Source organism: Mesoplodon mirus, assembly GCF_964341445.2.
Source record: "Mesoplodon mirus genome assembly, chromosome: 5".
In the NCBI taxonomy this organism is placed as follows: domain Eukaryota; kingdom Metazoa; phylum Chordata; class Mammalia; order Artiodactyla; family Ziphiidae; genus Mesoplodon; species Mesoplodon mirus.
The window spans coordinates 128,544,974-128,565,930 of NC_138980.1; the positions used below are offsets into that span (position 1 = coordinate 128,544,974).

Sequence of the window (20,957 nt, forward strand, 5' to 3'; positions counted from 1 at the left end):
GGTTTACAGACTTCAAAGCCTCAGCTCCAATCCACTGCCCCTCCCTGGGCAGACTCCTACCTTCCTTCCTCTATGGGTCTTCAAAGCCCAGCCCAGTACCTGGCACAAAGCAGGAGCCCAGAGTTTGCTGCATAAAGGTTACTTCATTTATTACTGTTCTACTTCTACACTGTGTATATCCAACCGCCTTATCAGATGAGCTGCTCTGAGCTGATGTTTATCTCTTAGAGTCAGCAGAACTAGACTAGCCCGAACACTGACTTCACCCTCCAGCACAGGTCTTTCATTACTTCAACCTTTTTCATACACGTGCACAAAAAATTCCAAGGCCATGCTCGCTTGGGCAGAACATACACTAAAATTAGAACAATACAGAGAAGATTAATTATTAGCATGGCCCCTGCGCAAGGGTGACATGCAAATCTGTGACGTGATACACAGTTTTGAAAAGAAACACCCAGCCAGACTCAAAGGTGAATAAGAAGCAGCCTTTGTCCTCGAAAGGAGCTTAAGTGTCTAGAGGCAGAAGCAAAATATATTTGTAAAACAAGGAGTAAGTTCATTTGTTTCCTTTTATGCTTCACGTTTCCCAAAAGAAAATATTACTTTTTCTCACGGTACCAATGCAAAAGTGAGTATAAACCTGCTGCTTTCAAAGGACAGTGGGGGGAAGCTGGGAAGCCCCAGTGAGGAGGGACCAGTATTAGAAAGGTATGAGTCCTCAGCCTGTGTTTTCTACAATGAGAACAGGGATTTGAGACTCACTGTTATTACTGATAGGATCCCAAACCAGTCCATAATACCTGATGATGTAGCTAAAGTTCTTTAAAACAACAATGAAACAACCCTACCACTTTAATAACTATGGTAAAATTTTAAAGACTTAGAACCTGAGAAAAACTCGGCTTAATTCTGAACAGCCAATGGTGAACAGTTTTCCTCAAGTAACTTGAAACTAGCTCTAAGAAATTAGGGGCAGACGAAAGCAGAGTGAAAAAACACAAATGCAGGAAGATGTGCCTTCTACTAGGCACTGAGGGGAAAGGAAAGTCTCAGAGTCCAGCAAACGCTGGAACTGCTGCTGTGAAGCCAAGAGAAGCCTCGGGGCCTGGGGGGCTGATCCGGGGCTCCCGCCCGCAGGTCCTCCGGCGGGGGAGCTGGGGTTCGGGGGCAGCCGTGGGGCGGAAGGGCACTGCACGCACAGAAATCCACACGGCAGCGCCCAGCTGGCCTCTCTTCACTGGGATCTGCCTGAAGAGTTCCCGGCCCTAGTGGCACCCTTGCCGCACAGACAGACTTTATAAAAAGGAAAGACGAGACAGGAGAAGACAGACGGGCTGAGGCCGAGGAGAGAAAAGACCCTTAACCAATCAAAGAATGACACAGGCAGACTCTAGAGACTAAATTCAAAAAGGACAAGCACTCTCACAGACCATGTTTAAGGAGTATGAATGATTAATTGAAGGGGACACGAAACGTTTTACCAAGATTCACATTCCAATCAAGAAAGAACTAAAGTGTTTCTGAAATGTCAAAATGAAATAAATTCAAGTGAAATAACTTCAAAAGATCTTCACAAGACGTAGTTATAATGAGGACAAATTTTTATTCAGAATTTAATTATACTCATTAGAAGTGTTCTATGTCGCTTGTGAAAAAAATCTTTGTTAACTAACCATCTTTGGAGAATGAATGAAAACATCGTATATCCCTGTGGGGTGCCAAGGGGAAAACAAAGAGGGCGACTCAGGGCAGCTCTCATCCCAACGCCTGTCAGCACGGAGCCGTCCTCTCCTGGGACCAGGATGGAGCTGCACGATCATGTTTATCAACGCTACTGACTCACAAGCAGCCTCTCCGCCCCGACTCCTTGAAGTCCGGGATGGAATTAAAAAAAAGGTCAAGAATGTTTTAGGTCAATTCACCCCTGTAAAACAAGGTTTGGGAAAAACCTTTCTCTCCACACAAATCAACTGCACACTTCATCTGGAATGAGTACAAGCAAAAAGGAGCGATGACAGCCACGCCCCATTGTGCCCTTCGTTCCTAGCTCACACAACACGGGAAGAGTCAGACTACAGGGGCTTCCCTGGTGGCACAGTGGTTGAGAGTCTGCCTGCCAATGCAGGGGACATGGGTTCGTGCCCCGGTCTGGGAAGATCCCACATGCCGCGGAGCGGCTGGGCCCACGAGCCATGGCCGCTGAGCCTGCGCGTCCGGAGCCTGTGCTCCGCAACGGGAGAGGCCCGCGTACTGCAAAAAAAAAAGAGTCAGACTAGACCTGCATCATGAGAGGGAAGTTCATGTGTCAGGCAAAACCTGACCCCATTTGGTCCTCACCATTGCCCGGTGAGACAGGACTATCTCCATACTCAGATGAGGAAACTGAGTCTCTAAGGTCCGATTAATTTGCTCAAGGTCACACAGAAGGTGACAGGGTAGAGGTGGGATGTAAACCCGGTCCACCTGACTCCCAAGCTCAGCTGTTTCTGGCATAACAAACTGATACCTCAGTAATTTAAATATGGCTTGAGGTACCCATCTCATCTGGGCACTGACTATCCCCAGTAAGAAAAGGAACCATTCTCATTGCCTTAACTCCTCACCACATCCGAATAAGATACGACGTGAATCCATTTTAAAGAGTTTTATTTGCCTACTGGACTATCATTCTAAAAGCAGCTTTTGACACAAAATTATTATGATATGTGCTTAGTCATCGGGTTCCTTTTGTTTAGGTCAGTGTAGGAACACCACCCTCAAAAGGCAAACAGAAGGGGTTTTGCTGCTTGGTAATTAAAGTGGAGAAATATACCAGACATCGAGGGAGGAGGACCTTCATCTCAAAGTACCATGTCCAGTTTTACAACCCGAGGTCCACCTTCCCGGCCATGTGCCCTTGCACCACAAGTTTTCAAAACACTAAGTGGTCCAACTCGTTTTTCCCGTTTTGATATTTTACACTCACAGATGCTCCCCCAACAAGAGCCTCAAAACTGCCTCTGGAAAGTTCCCTCAGACTTTTCTCCACCCTTGGTGGCTTGAAGGCAAATGCTCCCAAACAGACTAATCCCACAAAGCAAGAGATCATGGACCAGGCTTGGGCAAGTCTGATTAATTTACTTTGATCAGATGGCTCTGGGGATTCAGCAAACACCATGTTCCCTATCCAAACGCAGGCTGCCCACAGGGAAGTACTAACATACACCAGGCAAAGGTGAATTCTGGGGCTTCCCTGGCGGCGCAGTGGTTGGGAGTCCGCCTGCCAATGCAGGGGACACGGGTTTGTGCCCCGGTCCGGGAAGATCCCACATGCCGTGGAGCGGCTGGGCCCGTGAGCCATGGCCGCTGAGCCTGCGCGTCCGGAGCCTGTGCTCCGCAACTGGAGAGGCCCAACAGTGAGAAGCCCGTGTACCACAAAAAAAAAGGTTAATTCTGAAGCTCCTAAGAGCCAGTGAGTTGTCAGAGCTTTGGGAGGGGTGAGGTAGAGAAGCTTACACTCAGTAAGTGATCCCATTCGAGGCCCCTTGCTCTAGAAAGGAAAACTCTGCTTCAGCCTGAATTTTTTTTTTTTTTTTTTTGCGGCACGCCGGCCTCTCACTGTTGTGGCCTCTCCCGTTGCGGAGCACAGGCTCCGGACGCGCAGGCTCAGCGGCCATGGCTCACGGGCCCAGCCGCTCCGTGGCATGTGGGATCTTCCCGGACCGGGGCATGAACCCGTGTCCCCTGCATCGGCAGGCGGACTCTCAACCACTGCGCCACCAGGGAAGCCCCAGCCTGCATTTTAACACTCGTGTATCTCATGCCAGCCTCCCCAGCAGGTGTGCCGCAGGCACAGTACACCTTAGTCCTCGGAGCCCATGCCAGCCACCACCTAGGGTTCCAAATCCCCTTCAGTTTACTGTAGTACTCCACACAACCTCAGCATTTTCTAAGCGTGCCATGCCTGGAAGAGACCTTATGCATACCTTAACTCAAATCCCACTGGGCTTGCAGTATTATAGCTGCAGCCTGGCTCTATGGAACAGCGGTTCTCAAAGTGTGTTCCCCAAACCAGTATCAACATCACCTGGGAACTCTGGGAACTCAGAAATGCCAGTTCTCAGGCCCCATTCCAGACCCACTGCACGAGACACTGCAGGTGGGCCCGGCAAGCTGTTTTAACCAGCTCTCCCTGTGATTCCGATGCTTGCTAAGGTTTGAGAACCACTGATGAAGGACAGTTTTCCTCGATGTCACAGACAACTGCCCTGTTTAGACCATTATACCTATGAATTAACTCTATTTAGTGCTGGAAATCTAGGAATCCCTGCATTCAGAAAGCCACAAAGACACTCACCAGCTCTAGCACACATCCTACCTCACCTTCCATTACAACTCTCTACACCAGCCCCCCAGGATGCCCTGGACAGATAGTGCCTTCCGTCCTCCACGGTGCTGGTTCTGAAGGTCAGTCCATGGATAGGACACTTCCATTCTTGTTCCATTTCATGCCACCTGAGACCACAGATAATAGCGAAACCTTTCCCAGGGCGAGAGCCCAGTATACCAGTTGTCAGCAGCCCACAGAACTGCTCTTACATTAAAGAACTCTTGTACGTACTGGTTGAAAATAAGAAAGCTATTCGAGCTTCTTCAGCTGTCTAACACTGATTACCACCACTGCCCGGTCCCAGTCACCTGCCCCACCTGGACCTGTTCCCCACTCCTGTGTGCAAGGAGATGATACGCAGAGCCTGCCTACACCCTTCGAAAAAACATTTGTTCTTATCTCGCAGCAAGCTTACAAGTAAGAGGAAAATTAATAGTTTAACAACTTCAACCAACATTAAATGTGTTTATATTTTGGGTACTCTTACCCAAGCTCCCTTATTTGATGCCATCATTGCAAATACTAACAATTATTACTCTGGCTAAAATTTATTGGGCATTAATAAATTATGTGCTGGCCCTGACCTAAGCCCTTTAATTGTTACAGGATCAGCATATACATGCTGTAGGTGGAACTTTTATTTTCCCCATTTACACATGAGAAACCTATTAAATGAACAGACAAAGTGATTACCTTCATCAGAGTCCAAGGATACCAAAAGCTACCCAAGGCTGACCACAAAGGACAGGGTCCAGGACCCTGACCCCTCTCTACACCCAGGCCTGATCATCCTTACTAGCTCCTACCTTGACAGGTAAATGTTGGGAACAATGCTATAACAATGCTGCATCACAATGTCAAAGCCTTAGAAACTTCTAGAAATACGCTACCTAAATAATACACTTAGTATGTGTGTATGTATGTATGTATGTATGTATGTATTTATTTATTTATGGCTGCATTGGGTCTTCATTGCTGCGCGCGGGCTTTCTCCAGTTGCAGCAAGCAGGGGCTACTCTTCGTGGCGATGTGCAGGCTTCTCACTGCAGAGCACAGGCTCTAGCCAAGAGGGCTTCAGTAGTTGTGGCACGCAGGCTCAGTAGTTGTGGCTCTCAGGCTTTAGAGCACTGGCGCAGTAGTTGTGACCACACGGGCTTAGTTGCTCTGTGGCATGTGGGATCTTCCTGGACCAGGGCTCGAACCCGTGTCCCCTGCATTGGCAGGCGGATTCTCAACCACCGCACCACCAGGGAAGTCCCTACACTCAGCTTTTAGATCTAAACATTTCGTACTTAAAAACCGGATCTTGTTTAACAACCTTTATTTACTACTTGGTAATAATGAAGAAATAGTTTATGGCATGTTCTCTCCAAACTTAGTTTATTCTTGCTTCTGACATAAATTATGTGGCATAACAAGAAAAGATGCATCTTAGGAGACAGACAGAAAATACTCCCTGAGAACTGGCATGCTGATTTGTGGTAGAGATAAGCACTTTACACATACATTATCTCATTTTAATGACAGTTTTATTAATTATGAACTATTTCCCCCAATTCTACTGGCAAAGCAAACTGAGGCTCAGAGATCTCAGAGGAAAAAAAAAAAAACACACCAAAAAAATACAAGTTATAAAGGCAAATGTAACACTTGTCCTGCTGGTTAGTACATTGAGACAAATTACTGAAGCCCTCTGCAAACCTCAGTGTCCCCTTGTATAAGAAGAATATTCACACTGTAAAGATGTATAGAGTGGCTACGCCTATAATGGCTACTTAAGAAATGGTGGTTCCTACCTTTCTTTTACTGTGACTTTTAAAAAAACTTTATTGCCAAGATCAAGACGTGAAGCTCAATCCCAAGTCAGCCTGATGTACGATACTGAAAAGAGCACTAAGAAACCAGAGTCCAAACTTCTAGCCCTGACTCATCAAATCACCACCAACAAGCCTCCTTCTTACTACCGTGTCTACCTCGCAGGTCTTCAGCTTCCTTTGTGTAAGTTCACTGAGACAGACTGGATGACCTTACCCTAAGGTCCCAGACTGCTCTCAGATTCTGTTTTCTTTCACTTTACCAAAGCCAAACCAAAACTTATTCACAGGAGCACCTGAAACTGAAGTGCATAACTTTCAGTTACTATTTTACCAGAATACTGCAGGTATCAACAAAAACTAATCTCAAGTACACACATTTTACAATCAACTCTTTAATATTTACCATAGGTGTGTGCTTTTCCAAAGCCAGACCCCAGTTCTAAGTACTTACTCTAGAGAAAACGAAGATGTATGTCTTGATATTTATATTTATGACCTTCTGGAAATGCAGGTGGGGGAAGAGAGATTTGAACACAAAGATTAACATGAAATACTCATCTTCATGGGCATAAGGGTATCAGCCCCTCCCAACTCAGCTCCAGCACTCCTGGCTGAAGAGGCCCCCTATGAGCATTCTCAGTGTGTTGGCAGGATGCAGCTCCTTAAACCACAGTCCCCTGCTGTTCTGTGAGGCCAAGCTCAAAGGGGCAGAAAGGGATCTGAGTGGCGTGACACCCTCCCGGGAAGAGCCAGCCAGACTACTGAGGAGCACTGGAGTGAAGCAGGCACATTCAAAGCTGCTCAGAAACACGTCCTAAGCTATTCAAATTGCACTCTGCATTTAAACCTGGTCAGATGACGCACACATAAAAAATAAAAGGGCAATTACGATTAACCCATGTAGCTCATATTCAGGTAGTAAGTACTATCTACTGAGCAGTTTCTCTAGAAACCATCTCCCCATTCTACACAGTAATTGTGGGAACTGCCACATGCTGGATTATGTGAGAAGGGCCCTGCCCTTGGGCACAGTGGGTTAGTGTGAGGATGGCTGCCTGACCCAAGGCTACTTATTCATCAGGGACCCTTCCCCAGGCAAGTCTTAGACGAAGCTCTAATATGAACAACTCAAGAGCTCTAAGTAGCTGCTTTCTGCTCCCCTTCTCCATGTGAAAATGAAGCCTACCAGGCAGGAGGGAGTCAAGATGAGAAAGCAGATCCTAATGGACTTGTAGTCCTGATTTTAGCTGTTCATGAAACACAGCCACAACCCTACCTCTGTGGCTAAGTTGTTTCAACTCTTTCTAGGATTTCGTAAATCACCACCCAAAATCTTGCAGATATATTCCTTTTCACCTATGCTAACTTAAGTTGTTTTTGTCAACTGTAACTAGTACTCATGCAACACCAAAATTCTTTTCTGCACAGCCAGCTGTCTTCCTTTCAATATCCCTGTAAGGCAGACAGCCATATATTACTGGTCTTCTTCATTTTCTCACATGCATCTCACATTAGCCTTGAGAGGCAGACCAAATAATATAGCCAATTTTAGAGATAAGAAAACTGAGGATCAGAAGGGGTAATCTGTTTACCAAAGAATGCTGGAGTCAGGACTCAAACCCAGAGCTTTAGGGTCCAGTGCTGTTGTCCCTCCACCAGGAATTCTCCCCAAACTAGACTTCCTTGACATACATATGGGTTAAAAATAACAGAACTGATCCACCTAGAGTCACAGCAAAAGCAATGAAGCTAGAATTCAAACCCTGGTATTCCACCTCCCTGATACACTGCTTCTATTAGACAGAAGTAGAAAAGACAGCATTACATAGCAAGAGTGGAAGAAAGGGGAAGACTACCAGTCCCACAGGGCTGTTCATCTGAGACTAAACGAAGGGTCTCCTCTAAAGCAACGCAAAAACCCTGCAGAGCCTAGTTTTCTGGCCAGTACATAGTAACATTACTTAGGGCAATGGAGAGGAAGTCCACTCAGAGTGAGAACAGCTGAGGGTACCTTCTCTGATCACAATGGAACCGTTAGTTCCATTCCCAGAGCTGAGAAGCACTTCAGTCATGCAATCAAGGCAACAGAAAAGGGAAGGAACACATCATGGTCTTTTCTAATTAAAGTAGGGAAGTCACTCTGGAGACAGGTCACCTCTGGGAGCAGGCAGAAGCAGGTGGATGGGAGAGTAAAAAACACATGGGGTAATGTACCTTAGACCTCGTATTGTAATTCTTGGGTAGGATGATGGGTGTTCATTATGAAAAAAATCAATAAATACCAAAAGGCTATGAATGGACCAAAGACGACAAGGTCATGAACCAAGAATTGGGAAGAATTTATTTCTGTGTACCTGAAACCAATCTGGAAAAAAAAGAGACACAGAGAAAATGTAATCACTAAGGCTTTCTCTAAGAGCACACTGGCATGGAAATGCTAGACTAGGGCTCAAGTCCTGGCTTTGTCACATTATGTGAGCCCAGGCATGTAAATTAAAAATGCTTTCCATTTACATAACAGCTAAGTTACTTTCAACATCAACTTTCTCCATTTCCAAAAAAAGTACCACATACTTACTGTAAGAAAATTACTTTTTACATAATTATTCTGGTCAAAAATTGGAAAAAAACTAATATGCGACAACAGGGATTGGTCAAATACATCTCTACAATGGAATGTTATTAGAAAAGGTGTGTGGAACCAGAATTTCACACACCACTGATGGCTGTATAAATTGGTACATCTCCTTTGAAGGGCAATTTCTTACTATCTACCAAAGTTACAGACCTATGTATATACATACCCCTTGATTCAGTAATACTCGCGAAATTTAGCCTATAGGAGTATATATATAGACAGACATATATACAAGTTATACAAAGTTTTCTTTTTTTAAATCCTATCATTGTTTATAATATTAAATAATAAATATATCCAACAATGAAAGATTGATTACATAAACCACGGTACATCCATACCACAAAGAGGCTATGAAGTGGTAAGGAAAGATCACCAAGACACACTGCAAAGTAAAAAGGGGATGTGCAGACAGAATGGTATGATCAGTACACTAACTTCTGCATAAAAAAGCAGGAAGTGTATTTTTCTTTGGTTTTATTTTCACAAAATAGAACACTGGAATCATAAGAAACTAAGAAGAGTACGTACAAGTGTGGAGAGAGGGTGAGGAAAGATACCCAGAAATGGGCAAATGGAAACACAAGGATGGCAGGGAGACTGCCTGAAAACCTGTTTTTTTAAAAAATTATAATTCTGGTCATAGGCTTTTTACTTATTTATTTTTTAAAATTTATTTATTTTTGGCTGAGTTGGGTCTTTGTTGCTGCACGTGGGCTTTCTCTAGTTGCGGTGAGCAGGGGTTACTCTTCATTGCAGTGCACAGACTTCTCACTGCGGTGGCTCCTCTTGTTGCAGAGCACAGGCTCTAGGTGCACGGGCTTCAGTAGTTGTGGCATGTGGGCTCAGTAGTTGTGGCTCACGGGCTCTAGAGCACAGGCTCAGAAGTTGTGGTGCACGGGCTTAGCTGCTCCACGGCATGTGGGATCTTCCCGGGCCAGGGCTTGAACCCATGTCTCCTGCATTGGCAGGCGGATTCTTAACCACTGCGCCATCAGGGAAGCCCTGGCCATAGGCTTTTTAAAAAGGGGTAATTAGAAAGCTTTTATCTTGCCAGAAAATACAAAAATTAAAACAGTACCACACCAACCAATGCAACAACATAAATGAATCTTATAGCATTATGTTGAGTGGACATAAAAGCACACAGGACATAATTCCATTTATGTGAAGTTTAAGAATAGGCAAAACTAATTGATGTGATAGGAATAAGAGGAGTTACCAACCCCTAGGGGATACTGACTAAAAGGCATAAGGAAACCTTGGACACTGAATGTATGATATCTTGATTTAGAGGCTGGTTACAAATGGGCTTATACGTGTAAAATTTCACCAAGCCATACAATTAAATTAGTGCATTTAATGTACTTTACTGTGTGTGTATAGATATACATTACACTTCAGTAAAAATTTTTAACAATATCAAAATTGTTTTTGAGAAATATTTAATGTGATAAGAAGCCTATATCATGTTAAATCAAAAAAGGTAGAATTTTACATTGATAAGGACTATAATCATACTTCTGAATTAGAATAAGAAGTAGGAAGAGGAGGAAAGGATTAAAGAAAATACACCAAAAAGGTAACTCAGGATGGCAGAATTTTCTTTATACTTCACAGTATTTTCAAAATTATTTAGTTAAAATAATCATATTCTTTTTTTTTTTTTTTTTTTTGCGGTATGCGGGCCTCTCACTGTTGTGGCCTCTCCCGTTGCGGAGCACAGGCTCCGGATGCGCAGGCCCAGCGGCCATGGCTCACGGGCCCAGCCGCTCCGCGGTATATGGGATCCTCCCAGACCGGGGCACGAACCCGTATCCCCTGCATCGGCAGGCGGACTCTCAACCACTGCGCCACCAGGGAGGCCCATAAAATAATCATATTCTTTTAATTCAGAAAAAGTACCAATTAACCTGGAGTTTGAGGACATAATAGAAAAAATAAAGATCTACAACTTTAATTAAGAGTCTTTAAACATTTAAAATACAAGGTTGGTACAAACTTAAGTGAGTGACTGACTACAAAGGACCAGGTTAACATCCAAACAGTGTGCAAACATGGCCTGTTTACTTTACAAAGTACAAGATATCCAGAAGGGGAGGGAAAAAAAACAACCCTAAAAATCCCTAAGAAGGCAGAGAAACCATTGTGCCGGAGATTCAGAGACAGGAAATTAGAAAATTACACATTTTCTCACAGATAATACAAAAGGACTGAAATCTGCTTAAAACTCTGAAGGCTCAGCTGTTGAGGTGCCTTTGCTCTGGGGGTTCTTATCTTAAAGATTTTAAAAATTCAAGAAAGGCAGTAAGATTTAATTATGAATGTCAGGACGTACTTACCCCAATGTGTAAGGAAGGAGTAAATTTAGTAGGTAATTGCTCCTTTAGTAAGTTTAGTAAGATACCACCCCCGCACCCCCAAACAATCCATTATTAGCTGTATGGAGAGTATCTTGTCTTAGTTCTCCACAATTAGAATTCAAATTTTAATTCTCATTTAGTACAAGTAATTAATTCTAGATTCTCTTCCATTATTTCAAGTGGAGATCATTTTTACGATATTACTTTCTAATAACCAAAAGGAAGAAAAAAACACAAATCCACTCCACTGCCAGGCACTTTATTTTATTTTGCTTTATTTTCTAATTTTTAAATTTATTATTATTTTTTTGGCCGTGCCACACAGCTTGCAGGATCTTAGTTCCCCGACCAGGGATTGAACCCGGGCCCCGGCAGTGAAAGTGCCAAGTTCTAACCACTGGACTGCCAGGGAATTCCCCCACTTTATTTACTTATTTTATTGGAGTATAGTTGATTTACAATGTTGTGTTACTTTCTGCTATACGGCAAAATGATTCAGTTATACATATACGTATAGCCACTCTTTTTTAGATTTTTTTCCCATACTCTACTCAATACTCTGTAATGCCGGGCACTTCGGATGCAGCATCAAACATTTCCACTTGCGCAGCTATGTTATCGGAGTGAAATCCATTCTAGCAGAATGCTGCGTAAGAGCAGAGAAACCTGAGGAACAGTCTACATCTGGTTGTGGAAGTAAATTGAGGCAAGAATGAAAATGTGGGATTGAGTTCAGCAAAGCAAACCTGGGCAGGTGAAGGGAGAATGGAAGGTAAAGCACAATACCTGTGGCTAAAACTGCCTCCCAATAGCTTATTTCCAATAGCCTTCCTTAGGCATTTGAGTTGGGGGAACAAGGGAAAAGGAAATGAGGAATTTCCAAGTAATTAAGTACCACATAAAACATCAGTGTGCTCAAAATCCTATGTCTGCTATTCAACAGATGATTATTTAGGTTCATATGACAAAACATTTATTACTATAGAAAAACTATGATGTGTGAAACAACCTACAGGCTGGCTATCAAATTTCCAGGTATTCAGTGAGGAAGCATTATAAAAATAATGCCTCTTGGGCTTCCCTGGTGGCGCAGTGGTTGAGAGTCCGCCTGCAGATGCAGGGGATGCAGGGTCGTGCCCCGGTCAGGGAAGATCCCACATGCCGCGGAGCGGCTGGGCCCGTGAGCCATGGACGCTGGGCCTGTGCGTCCGGAGCCTGTGCTCCGCAACGGGAGAGGCCACAGCAGTGAGAGGCCTGCGTACCACACAAAAAATAAATAAAAAATAATGCCTCTTTAAAAGTTAAGCCTTTCTGGCTTTGTTGTCATCATCACCTCCATAAGTTATTACGGCTATCTTTTGTCAAATTATCCGAAGTACCCAGAACTTTTTAAACTTTCATGACAGTAAAATCAGATGAGAAGCCAAAGTTCACTGGGACTCTAATATTACTGGCACTGGTCTCTCTTGAGTCAGTTTTTTAGGCTCTCAAAACCTTAAGCAAACAAATCCAACAGCCAGTGAAAACTGACACACCCAGAAACTCTCAGTGAAACCTTGACTTCACAGTTCACAATAGACTGTCCTATTCCCTCTACAGGTGGCCTTGCCTGGAGCTAAAGGTCAGAAGAAAACAATCCCCAACACCTTCACAACACTTTACGGGGTGGGGGTGGGGGGGCGGGGAGGAATGAGGAAGAAAACAACAACAAGCAGGCTTCAAGGAGAGCTCGGGAACATGGGCACATACATACCATACCTTCTGTTTTTCCTGACTGCTTCGTCTTAGTACCTTAACTAGAAAAATTTCATCTACATTCAAAATTCTTCCAACATCAGATGGAGGATGCTAGAGCTAGGAGCCTTCAAGATGATCAGTATTGGGGCTTCCCTGGTGGCGCAGTGGTTGAGAGTCCGCCTGCCAATGCAGGGGACACGGGTTCATGCCCCGGTCCGGGAGGATCCCACATGCCACGGAGCGGCTGGGCCCGTGAGCCATGGCCACTGAGCCTGCGCGTCCGGAGCCTGTGCTCCGCAACGGGAGAGGCCACAGCAGTGAGAGGCCCGCGCACCGCGATGAAGAGTGGCCCCCGCTTGCCACAACTAGAGAAAGCCCTCACATAGAAACGAAGACACAACACAGCAAAAATAAATTAATTAATTAATTTAAAAAAAAAAAAAAGATGATCAGTATCTTCACCCCCGACCTGACCAGCAGGACCCACCCTCAGCCCACTCGGCTCTGCCCACGGGCCAAAACCAACCTACCCTGGAAGCAGGGTCCAGGGTTCTCAACTAACCTTCATGGCAAGAAACCAATCTGCTCAAAGAAACCTATGAAGGCAGATTCTGAGGCTGCTCTCAACAACATCCTAACAGAGTGTTCCTAACAAACAAAGTTTGGAACATCCCTAAAAACAGGTTAGCTATCAGGAACATGCATTTGGGAGGTATTTTTGGTAAGAGGGACTTTCTGCACTTCAGCAAATCGCATCATTTAGGAAGCCACCTACTGGTAGGATTAACAGTATATGCAAAAAAAAAAAAAAAAAATTGCCCTAATCTCTCTCTGCCTTCACTAAAGTATTTCATATGTAAATATTAGTACAGAATTAGTCCCTGTGATTCTCCAGGCTGTTCCACATGTAAAAAGTTTAAAGACCTGCCACCTGCTACCACCCCAAAAACATCCTTGCCAATCTTGACCAAAGACAGTAAACATCCTGAGCACTGGTATTTACTTCCAAAACAATCAGCAGGATAATAAAAAGGAAGGGGAGAGGAGATGTTTTTGTTTTCCAAAGCCACGTTATTTCCTTCGTGATTTCTTTAAAAGCCATTTCTTCTCAGTGCCGAGATCCACTTCTTAGAAATAGAAATCTGGCTTTTACCTGTAGTAAAACCATGTCCACTCATCCCACTTTCTTAACATTCGAAGTAAAACCTGAGGCCACAACTTTTGCAATATACAAAGACAATAATTCTACAAATAAAGTTTCACAAAGCAGTATAGTTTAAATTTAGAGACAAATCTGGGGGTCTAATGAAAAACTGGACATTTACTGACTTTCTTAAAACACTTACCCACTCTTCGACATTGGGGGGCTGCTCATCATAAATACGTTCCTTGTCCCACAAAATATTTGACTTGTCATACCGGTCCATCTTTCTTCGAGTTTTCACAGCAAAGAAAATTATTAAAGCAAAAGCCACAATAACCATAAACCCCAGCACAATGGCAACGGCCTAAAAAGAGATTAAAGATATTGACATATTTAGCTTTTAATTGCTTACTTTATCCCAACCCACACTCTACAACTACCTAAGGCCCTACTAAATATCTGTTGTTTAACTGCTATAAAACCGATACAAATGGTTACATTTTAAAAATATAAAACCTAGCCCAAGCTAGTTCAGCTAAGGCTAGCGACACACACACACACACACACCCCAACCTTGATTCTCACACATACACATACACACACACACACACAACCTTGATTCAATCCTTGGAATGAACATGAATCCCTGTTTTAGAATTATAGAAAACTAGTTCCAAAGCCTGAGCACCAAGGGGCCATATTTCCATAAACAGATGAGAATGTCCAATAAATTAACTCATCACTAGTATGCTTCTAAAGGGCTGGAAGATGTTATTCTCAGAAGGAATTTTATTATTTTTTTTAACATCTTATTGGAGTATAATTGTTTTACAATGGTGTGTTAGCTTCTGCTTTATAACAAAGTGAATCAGTTATACATATACATGTATCCCCATATCTATTCCCTCTTGCATCTCCCTCCCTCCCACCCTCCCTATCCCACCCCTCTAGGTGGTCACAAAGCACCCAGCTGTCAAAAGTAGTTTTAAATACCCAATCATGCTTATAGCCTTGTTCGTAACACATGCCTGGCACAACTTTTTACACTTAATGTAAATTTCAGTCTTACCATAAATTATGCAGATACACTCTAACCAAGCTATAAATTAGAGAGAATGGGCTAATGATCCATTTAGTCTGTTAGGTTCCTCTGTTTTAGGTGTCTTTTGTGTGCTTACTAGAAGAGCCTGTGACAAGGAAACCCTACCCCTGACAGTTCTCCTAGTGTCTGACAGGTATGTTAAGTGGTACACCGGCCTGGAGGCACTTGGGAGTTGAGACAGGTACCAGGGGTCTGGCCTGGATGTCTGCTAACGGGTAAGAGGAAGCTCTCTTGGCAGCTGTCTATGTAACAGTGGTATCCTTTTTCAAAGAATACAGGTTTTGGGTAGTCAGAGGACTAAGAGGGATGTCAGTATGCTAAGAAAGGAATACCAGCCCTCAGCCCTATTTACCACAGACACTCTGAATGTCAACAACAAAACTCTGAAACCTACATTTCAGTCTTCAAAATAATGGTAGTTATTGGAGAAGGTCTAACCCCCAAAAAGTGACTCATTCTGGTAAAAGAATGAAAATTCCTGGGTCAGTGTAAGGAGAAAAAAAAAAAAGGAATAAAGATTAGTAAGTTAGAAACATTTTCTTAATTAGGATGACTCATGGTTACTGAAAGCAGGGTTCTCCACCCCACCTGCACATTTGAACCACCTGACAGCTTTTTGAAATACTGATTTACACAGTGAAAATTTGAAAACATTTTTATAAGAAATTAAAGAAGACCTAAGTAAATGAAAAGACACCCTATGTTCATGGATCAGAAGACTTATTGTAAAGATGACAATTCTTCTCCCAGCTAGGATTTTGAAGGATTGCATTGATCTACAAATTCAACGCAATTCTTCAAAATCCTAGCTGGCTTTTTTGCAGAAATTCACAAGCTGATCCTAACATTCATATGAAAATGCAAGAGACCTAGAATCTAGCCAAAAGAATCTTGAAAAAGAAGAACAAAGTTGGAGGACCCCCACTCCCAATTTCAAAATTGATGACAAAGCTACAGCAATCAAGAAGTGTGGTACTGACCTAAGGACAGAAACATAGGTAATGGAAACTAATTGAGAGTCTAGAAATAAATCGTCACATTTATGGTTAATTCATTTTTGACCAGGGCATGAAAATAACTCAATGGAGAAATAGTCCTTTCAACAAATAATACTAAGACAACTGGATATCCACATGCAAGAAATGTTGGACGCCTTCCTTATAACATGCCCCAAATTAACTCAAAATGGATCATGGACCTAACTGTTAAGAGCTAAAATTATAAAACTCTTAGAAGAAAACATATAGGAGTAAATCTTTGTGACCTCGAATTAGGCAAAGTGTTTTTAGATACGACACCCTTTTGGGGTGCAAAAGCAATGAAGCAAAATTAAATTAGACCTCACCAAAATTAAAAAACTTCTGTGCAAAGAACATCATCCAGAAAGTGAAAAGAGAAGGACAAAATGGAGAGAAAATACTTGCAAATCATATTATAAGGGACTTGTATCCAAATATATAAAATTTCTTACAACTCAATAAAAATCCAAATAGCCCAACTAAAAAATGGGCAAAGATTCTGAATAACCGTTTCTCCAAAGAAGATATACTAATAGCCAATAAGCACAAGTAAATATCATTAGCTATCAAGGAAATGCAAATCAAAACCAAAATGAGGTACCACTTCACACCCATTAGTATGGTTAGACTCAAACAGACAAAAACAATGCTGGGGGATGTGGAGAAGTTGGAATCCTCATACATTTCTGGTAAATGTACAACAATGCAACTTCTTTGTAGAACAATGTGACAGTTCCTCAAAAGGTTAAACACAGAATCTCCGTAAGATCCATCAATTCTACCCCTAGGTATATAATGAACTCAAGAGACGTTAAAACGTAAGTTTCACACAAAAATTCATAACAGCCAAGGTGGAAATAGCCCAAATGTCTGTTAACTGGTGAATAAATAAAATGTGGTATATCCCCACAATGGAACGGTATTCAGCAATAACAAGGAATGAAGTACTGGTACATGTTCTAACACCGATGAACCTTAAAACATTAATGCTAAGTGAAAGAAGCCAATCATAAAAAAACACATATTGTATGAGTCTGCTTATATGAAATATCCAGAATAGGCAAAACCATACAACAGGATTAGTGGTTTCTCGATCTGGGGACGGTTAGTGAAATGAGGAGTGACCGCTAATGAGGATGGGTTTTTTTTTCTGGAGTAGTGAAAATGTTCTAAGATCAACTGTGGTGATGGTTGCACAACTCTGTGAATATACTAAAAATACTGAACTGTATTTTAAATGGATGAATTGGATGGTATGTTAATCATACCTTAATAATGACACCCAGCCCTTCTCCCAGTTTCTGATTTAAATAGAAGTGGGGCGTGGCATCAATATTTTTTTAAACATTCCCAAAGTGAATCTATTAAGCATCCCAAGATGAGAGCCTCTGACCCAAGGAAAGAGGGGAGAAAAAAAACAAAACTATCCCTACCTCCTGGGGATCCACCACACAGTAGTGATATAAATATTGATCCACATAAACTCCAGCAGCTGCAGGTGTATAAAACTGGTTGCAGAGGGCATATATTTGTGAACTGTAGAGAGACCCAGATGCCTGGGCAGTTGGGTTGACTCCCATTATATAGACAATTGTGGCAATAAACACCATAATGGCCAGGATAGCACTCACTATTATCACAGTCAAATAATATCTTCTTGTTCTAGATATTTCAGCTCTTATAACGCTGGTAACAAATATCACCAATGCAGCCATGAAACAAAAGGCAGCCATGGCCAGCAGGAATCCCTTTGCTGCTCTTGGATCTGTATAGCCTCCTCCATAGCCATAACCGTAGCCATAACCATAGCCATATCCACTTCCGTAGCTACCAAAGCCACTTCCTCCATAAGGGTAGCCCATGCCACCTCCCATTAAGGTTCCATAGCCTCTGTCCCAGGCAAGAGTGGAGGCAACACAGGCAAAAATGGCAATGCACATCACGATAATGAGCATAGACAGAATCCGAATCACTCCTGGAGGAGAGGTCCATTTGTAGAAGTGGAGAATTTCATCTTCCGGGTAGAAAGAATACGCTGGCTGAGAGAGCATTGGTCGAATATGCATCTCTCCACCATATACGTCATTGCTTGGTGCATAATGATTGGGTTTGCTGAAAAGTACATGAAAATTTTAAGTTAGCAATTTTTAGTGGTGAGCAGAAAGAACAAATAAAGTACCTGGAATAATCTGAACAAACCACTGGCAGATAAAACTACGATTTGTACTGTTCCACTGTAATGGGGCAATCTGTATCCCCCCACACCCCTACCAAATTCAAACATCAAAATCCTGACCCCCGGACTTACCCGGTGGCACAGTGGTTAAGAATCTGCCTGCCATTGCAGGGGACACAGGTTCGAGCCCTGGTTCAGGAAGATCCCACATGCCGCGGAGCAACTAAGCCCGTGCGCCACAACTACTGAGCCTGCGCTCTAGAGCCCGCGAGCCACAACTACTGAGTCCGCGTGCCCAGAGCCCACACACCACAACAAAGAGTAGCCCCCGCTTGCCACGACTAGAGAAAGCCCACGCGCAACGAAGACCCAATGCAGCCAAAAATAAATAAATAAATAAATAAATTTTTTAAAAAAATCCTAACCCCCAGTGTGATGGTATTAGGAGGTGGGGTCTCTGGGAAGTAATTAGGTCATAAGGGTGGAGCCCTCATGAATGGCATCAGTGCCTTATGAAAGAGGCCCCAGAGAGCACTCTCACCCCTTCTACAATGTGAGGATACAAGAAGTCTGCAATCTGGAAGATGGCCTCCACCAGAACCGGACCGTGCTGGCACCATATCTTGGGCTTCCAGCCTCCAGACTGTGAGAAATAAGTTTCTGTTGTTTATAAGCTACCCAGTCTATGGTACTCTATTACAGTAGCCCCAGCTGATTCAGACACCCACTGAACAGTAAACATATCTGTGCATGATGCATCAAAATCACCTGGAGGGTTTGTTGGCCCTCATCCCCAGAGTTGCTGAGTCTGCAGGTCTGGGGTAGAACAAGTTTCTAGATGCTGCTGATGCTGCGGTCTGGAAACCATACATTGAGAATGACTGCTTAGTTTCTACGGAACAGAGGTTCTCAAATTTTGCGGCATATTAGAATCACCTGGGGATGTATAAAATCCCCAGACGGAGCACTCCAGACCAGTTAAATCATAATCCCTGGGGACGGGGCCCAGGGTGGTATCAGCCCTTTTGCCTTTGTGACTGAAGACTGATTCCTTCAGACTTGACACTTACAGTGGCCTCCACTGGGTCACGTGTAAATCCTGGCAGCCTCTCTCTCTTACCTAAGAATGCACATTCATTCACTTATCATTTGGCGGCTATTTACTGGAGTTGCCAGGCTGACGCGTGCTGGGCTCTGTGCAAGGTACTGGGGATAAAACAGTGAACAGGACAGCCTCAGTCCAGGCCGATCACAGAGTACAGTCTGTCAGGGCAGTAAGACATTAAATGAAGCACTACATGAACTACAGCCACTTACAGCAAGAGCTACAAAGTAGATCAATTACCAATGAGGGCTCATCAGAATGGTGGCTAATCAGATCTGATGGCTCATCAGATCAGAATCTCCTTTATAAAAATACCTTGCAAACTCCAGTAATTTAATGATAAACACACAGCTTGTAACAGACACACTGATGCGTGGACACACTGAATCTAAAAACTGTGGGCCCAGACGAGGCAAAATTCAATTCCTAAACCAACTAAAGCCCTTTTGTTTTTGTCATTATTTCTATAGACCGCCTTCCTCACTCCAAAGGAGACATCTTACTACCGGGTGCCACTAACCATAGGAATTAGAATTACCTGAGTATCATAAATGAGAATGAAAAGGAAATGGAGAAACTGGAGAGAACAATGAAAATGTCAAGAAAGTAAATTCAGTAAGACATTCTACTTAGATACTTGGGCTATTTCCATTTGGGGCTGCCATGAACAGCATAGCTCTGACACAGTCTCCAACATACATCCTGGTACACACAGGCACTTTTTTTTAGGGTATATATCCAGGAGTAGAATTTCTGGGTCAAATTTTTTTTTTAATTTTTAGCTCTACTAGACAATGTCAAACTGTTTTCCAAAGTGACTGATTCACTCATACTCCCATTAACAGTGCAATGTTCACAGAAACATTGCTTATGATAACCCCAAGCTGGAAACAGTCCAAACGCCTGCCTACAGTGCCATGGGTAACTGTGATAGAGCCTCACAATGGAATGCTATGGAGCTGTGCTATTATGACAGCCGCTAGCTGCACAGATGGATGGAGCACTTGAAATGCGGCCAGTCCCAACTGAGATGTGCTGTGAAGTGTAAAACACAAAGTGCTCATAGTATGAGGGAAGAATGTAACATCAGCAGGAGAGAGAACCCTAGTATTGACTATGGACTCTGAGTGATAATGATGTGTCAGTGTAGGTTCCTCAACTGTAACAAATGCACCACTCTGGTGGGGATGTTGATAATGGGGAAGCTATGCATGTGTGGGCAGGGGACCTATAGGAAATCTCTGTATGTGCCTCTCAATTGTGCTGTGAACCTAGAACTGCTCTAAAAAATAAAGACTGCTAAAAAAAGAATATACACTATCTTGTAAACAAACCAATGTTTATATCAATCACATGTTGAAATGATAACATTTTGGATATACTGAGTTAAGTGAAATATATTATTAAAATTAATTTCTTTTATTTTTAATATGGTTACAAGAAAACATGAAACTACATATATGGCTCGCACTGTATTTCTTTAG

The 20,957-nt window shown here is 43.0% G+C and overlaps 1 protein-coding gene across 8 annotated transcripts in view; it reads right to left on the minus strand.

Moving 5' to 3' along the window:
- The window catches only part of OCLN (occludin), a 47,177-nt gene that overhangs the window by 16,117 nt on the left and 10,103 nt on the right, over positions 1 to 20,957 (minus strand). For 6 of the 8 annotated variants that reach the window (XM_082623501.1, XM_082623497.1, XM_082623500.1 and 3 more), the window contains 2 exons: positions 17,626 to 18,304; positions 14,274 to 14,435 (listed from right to left, as the gene is read on the minus strand). In XM_082623501.1, coding sequence (XP_082479627.1) covers positions 14,274 to 14,435; positions 17,626 to 18,304 — 841 coding nt within the window. Of the gene's footprint in view, positions 1 to 14,273; positions 14,436 to 17,625; positions 18,305 to 18,909; positions 18,995 to 20,957 lie in introns of those variants that run through there. The other 2 variants (XM_082623502.1, XM_082623503.1) reach the window with 2 other exon arrangements.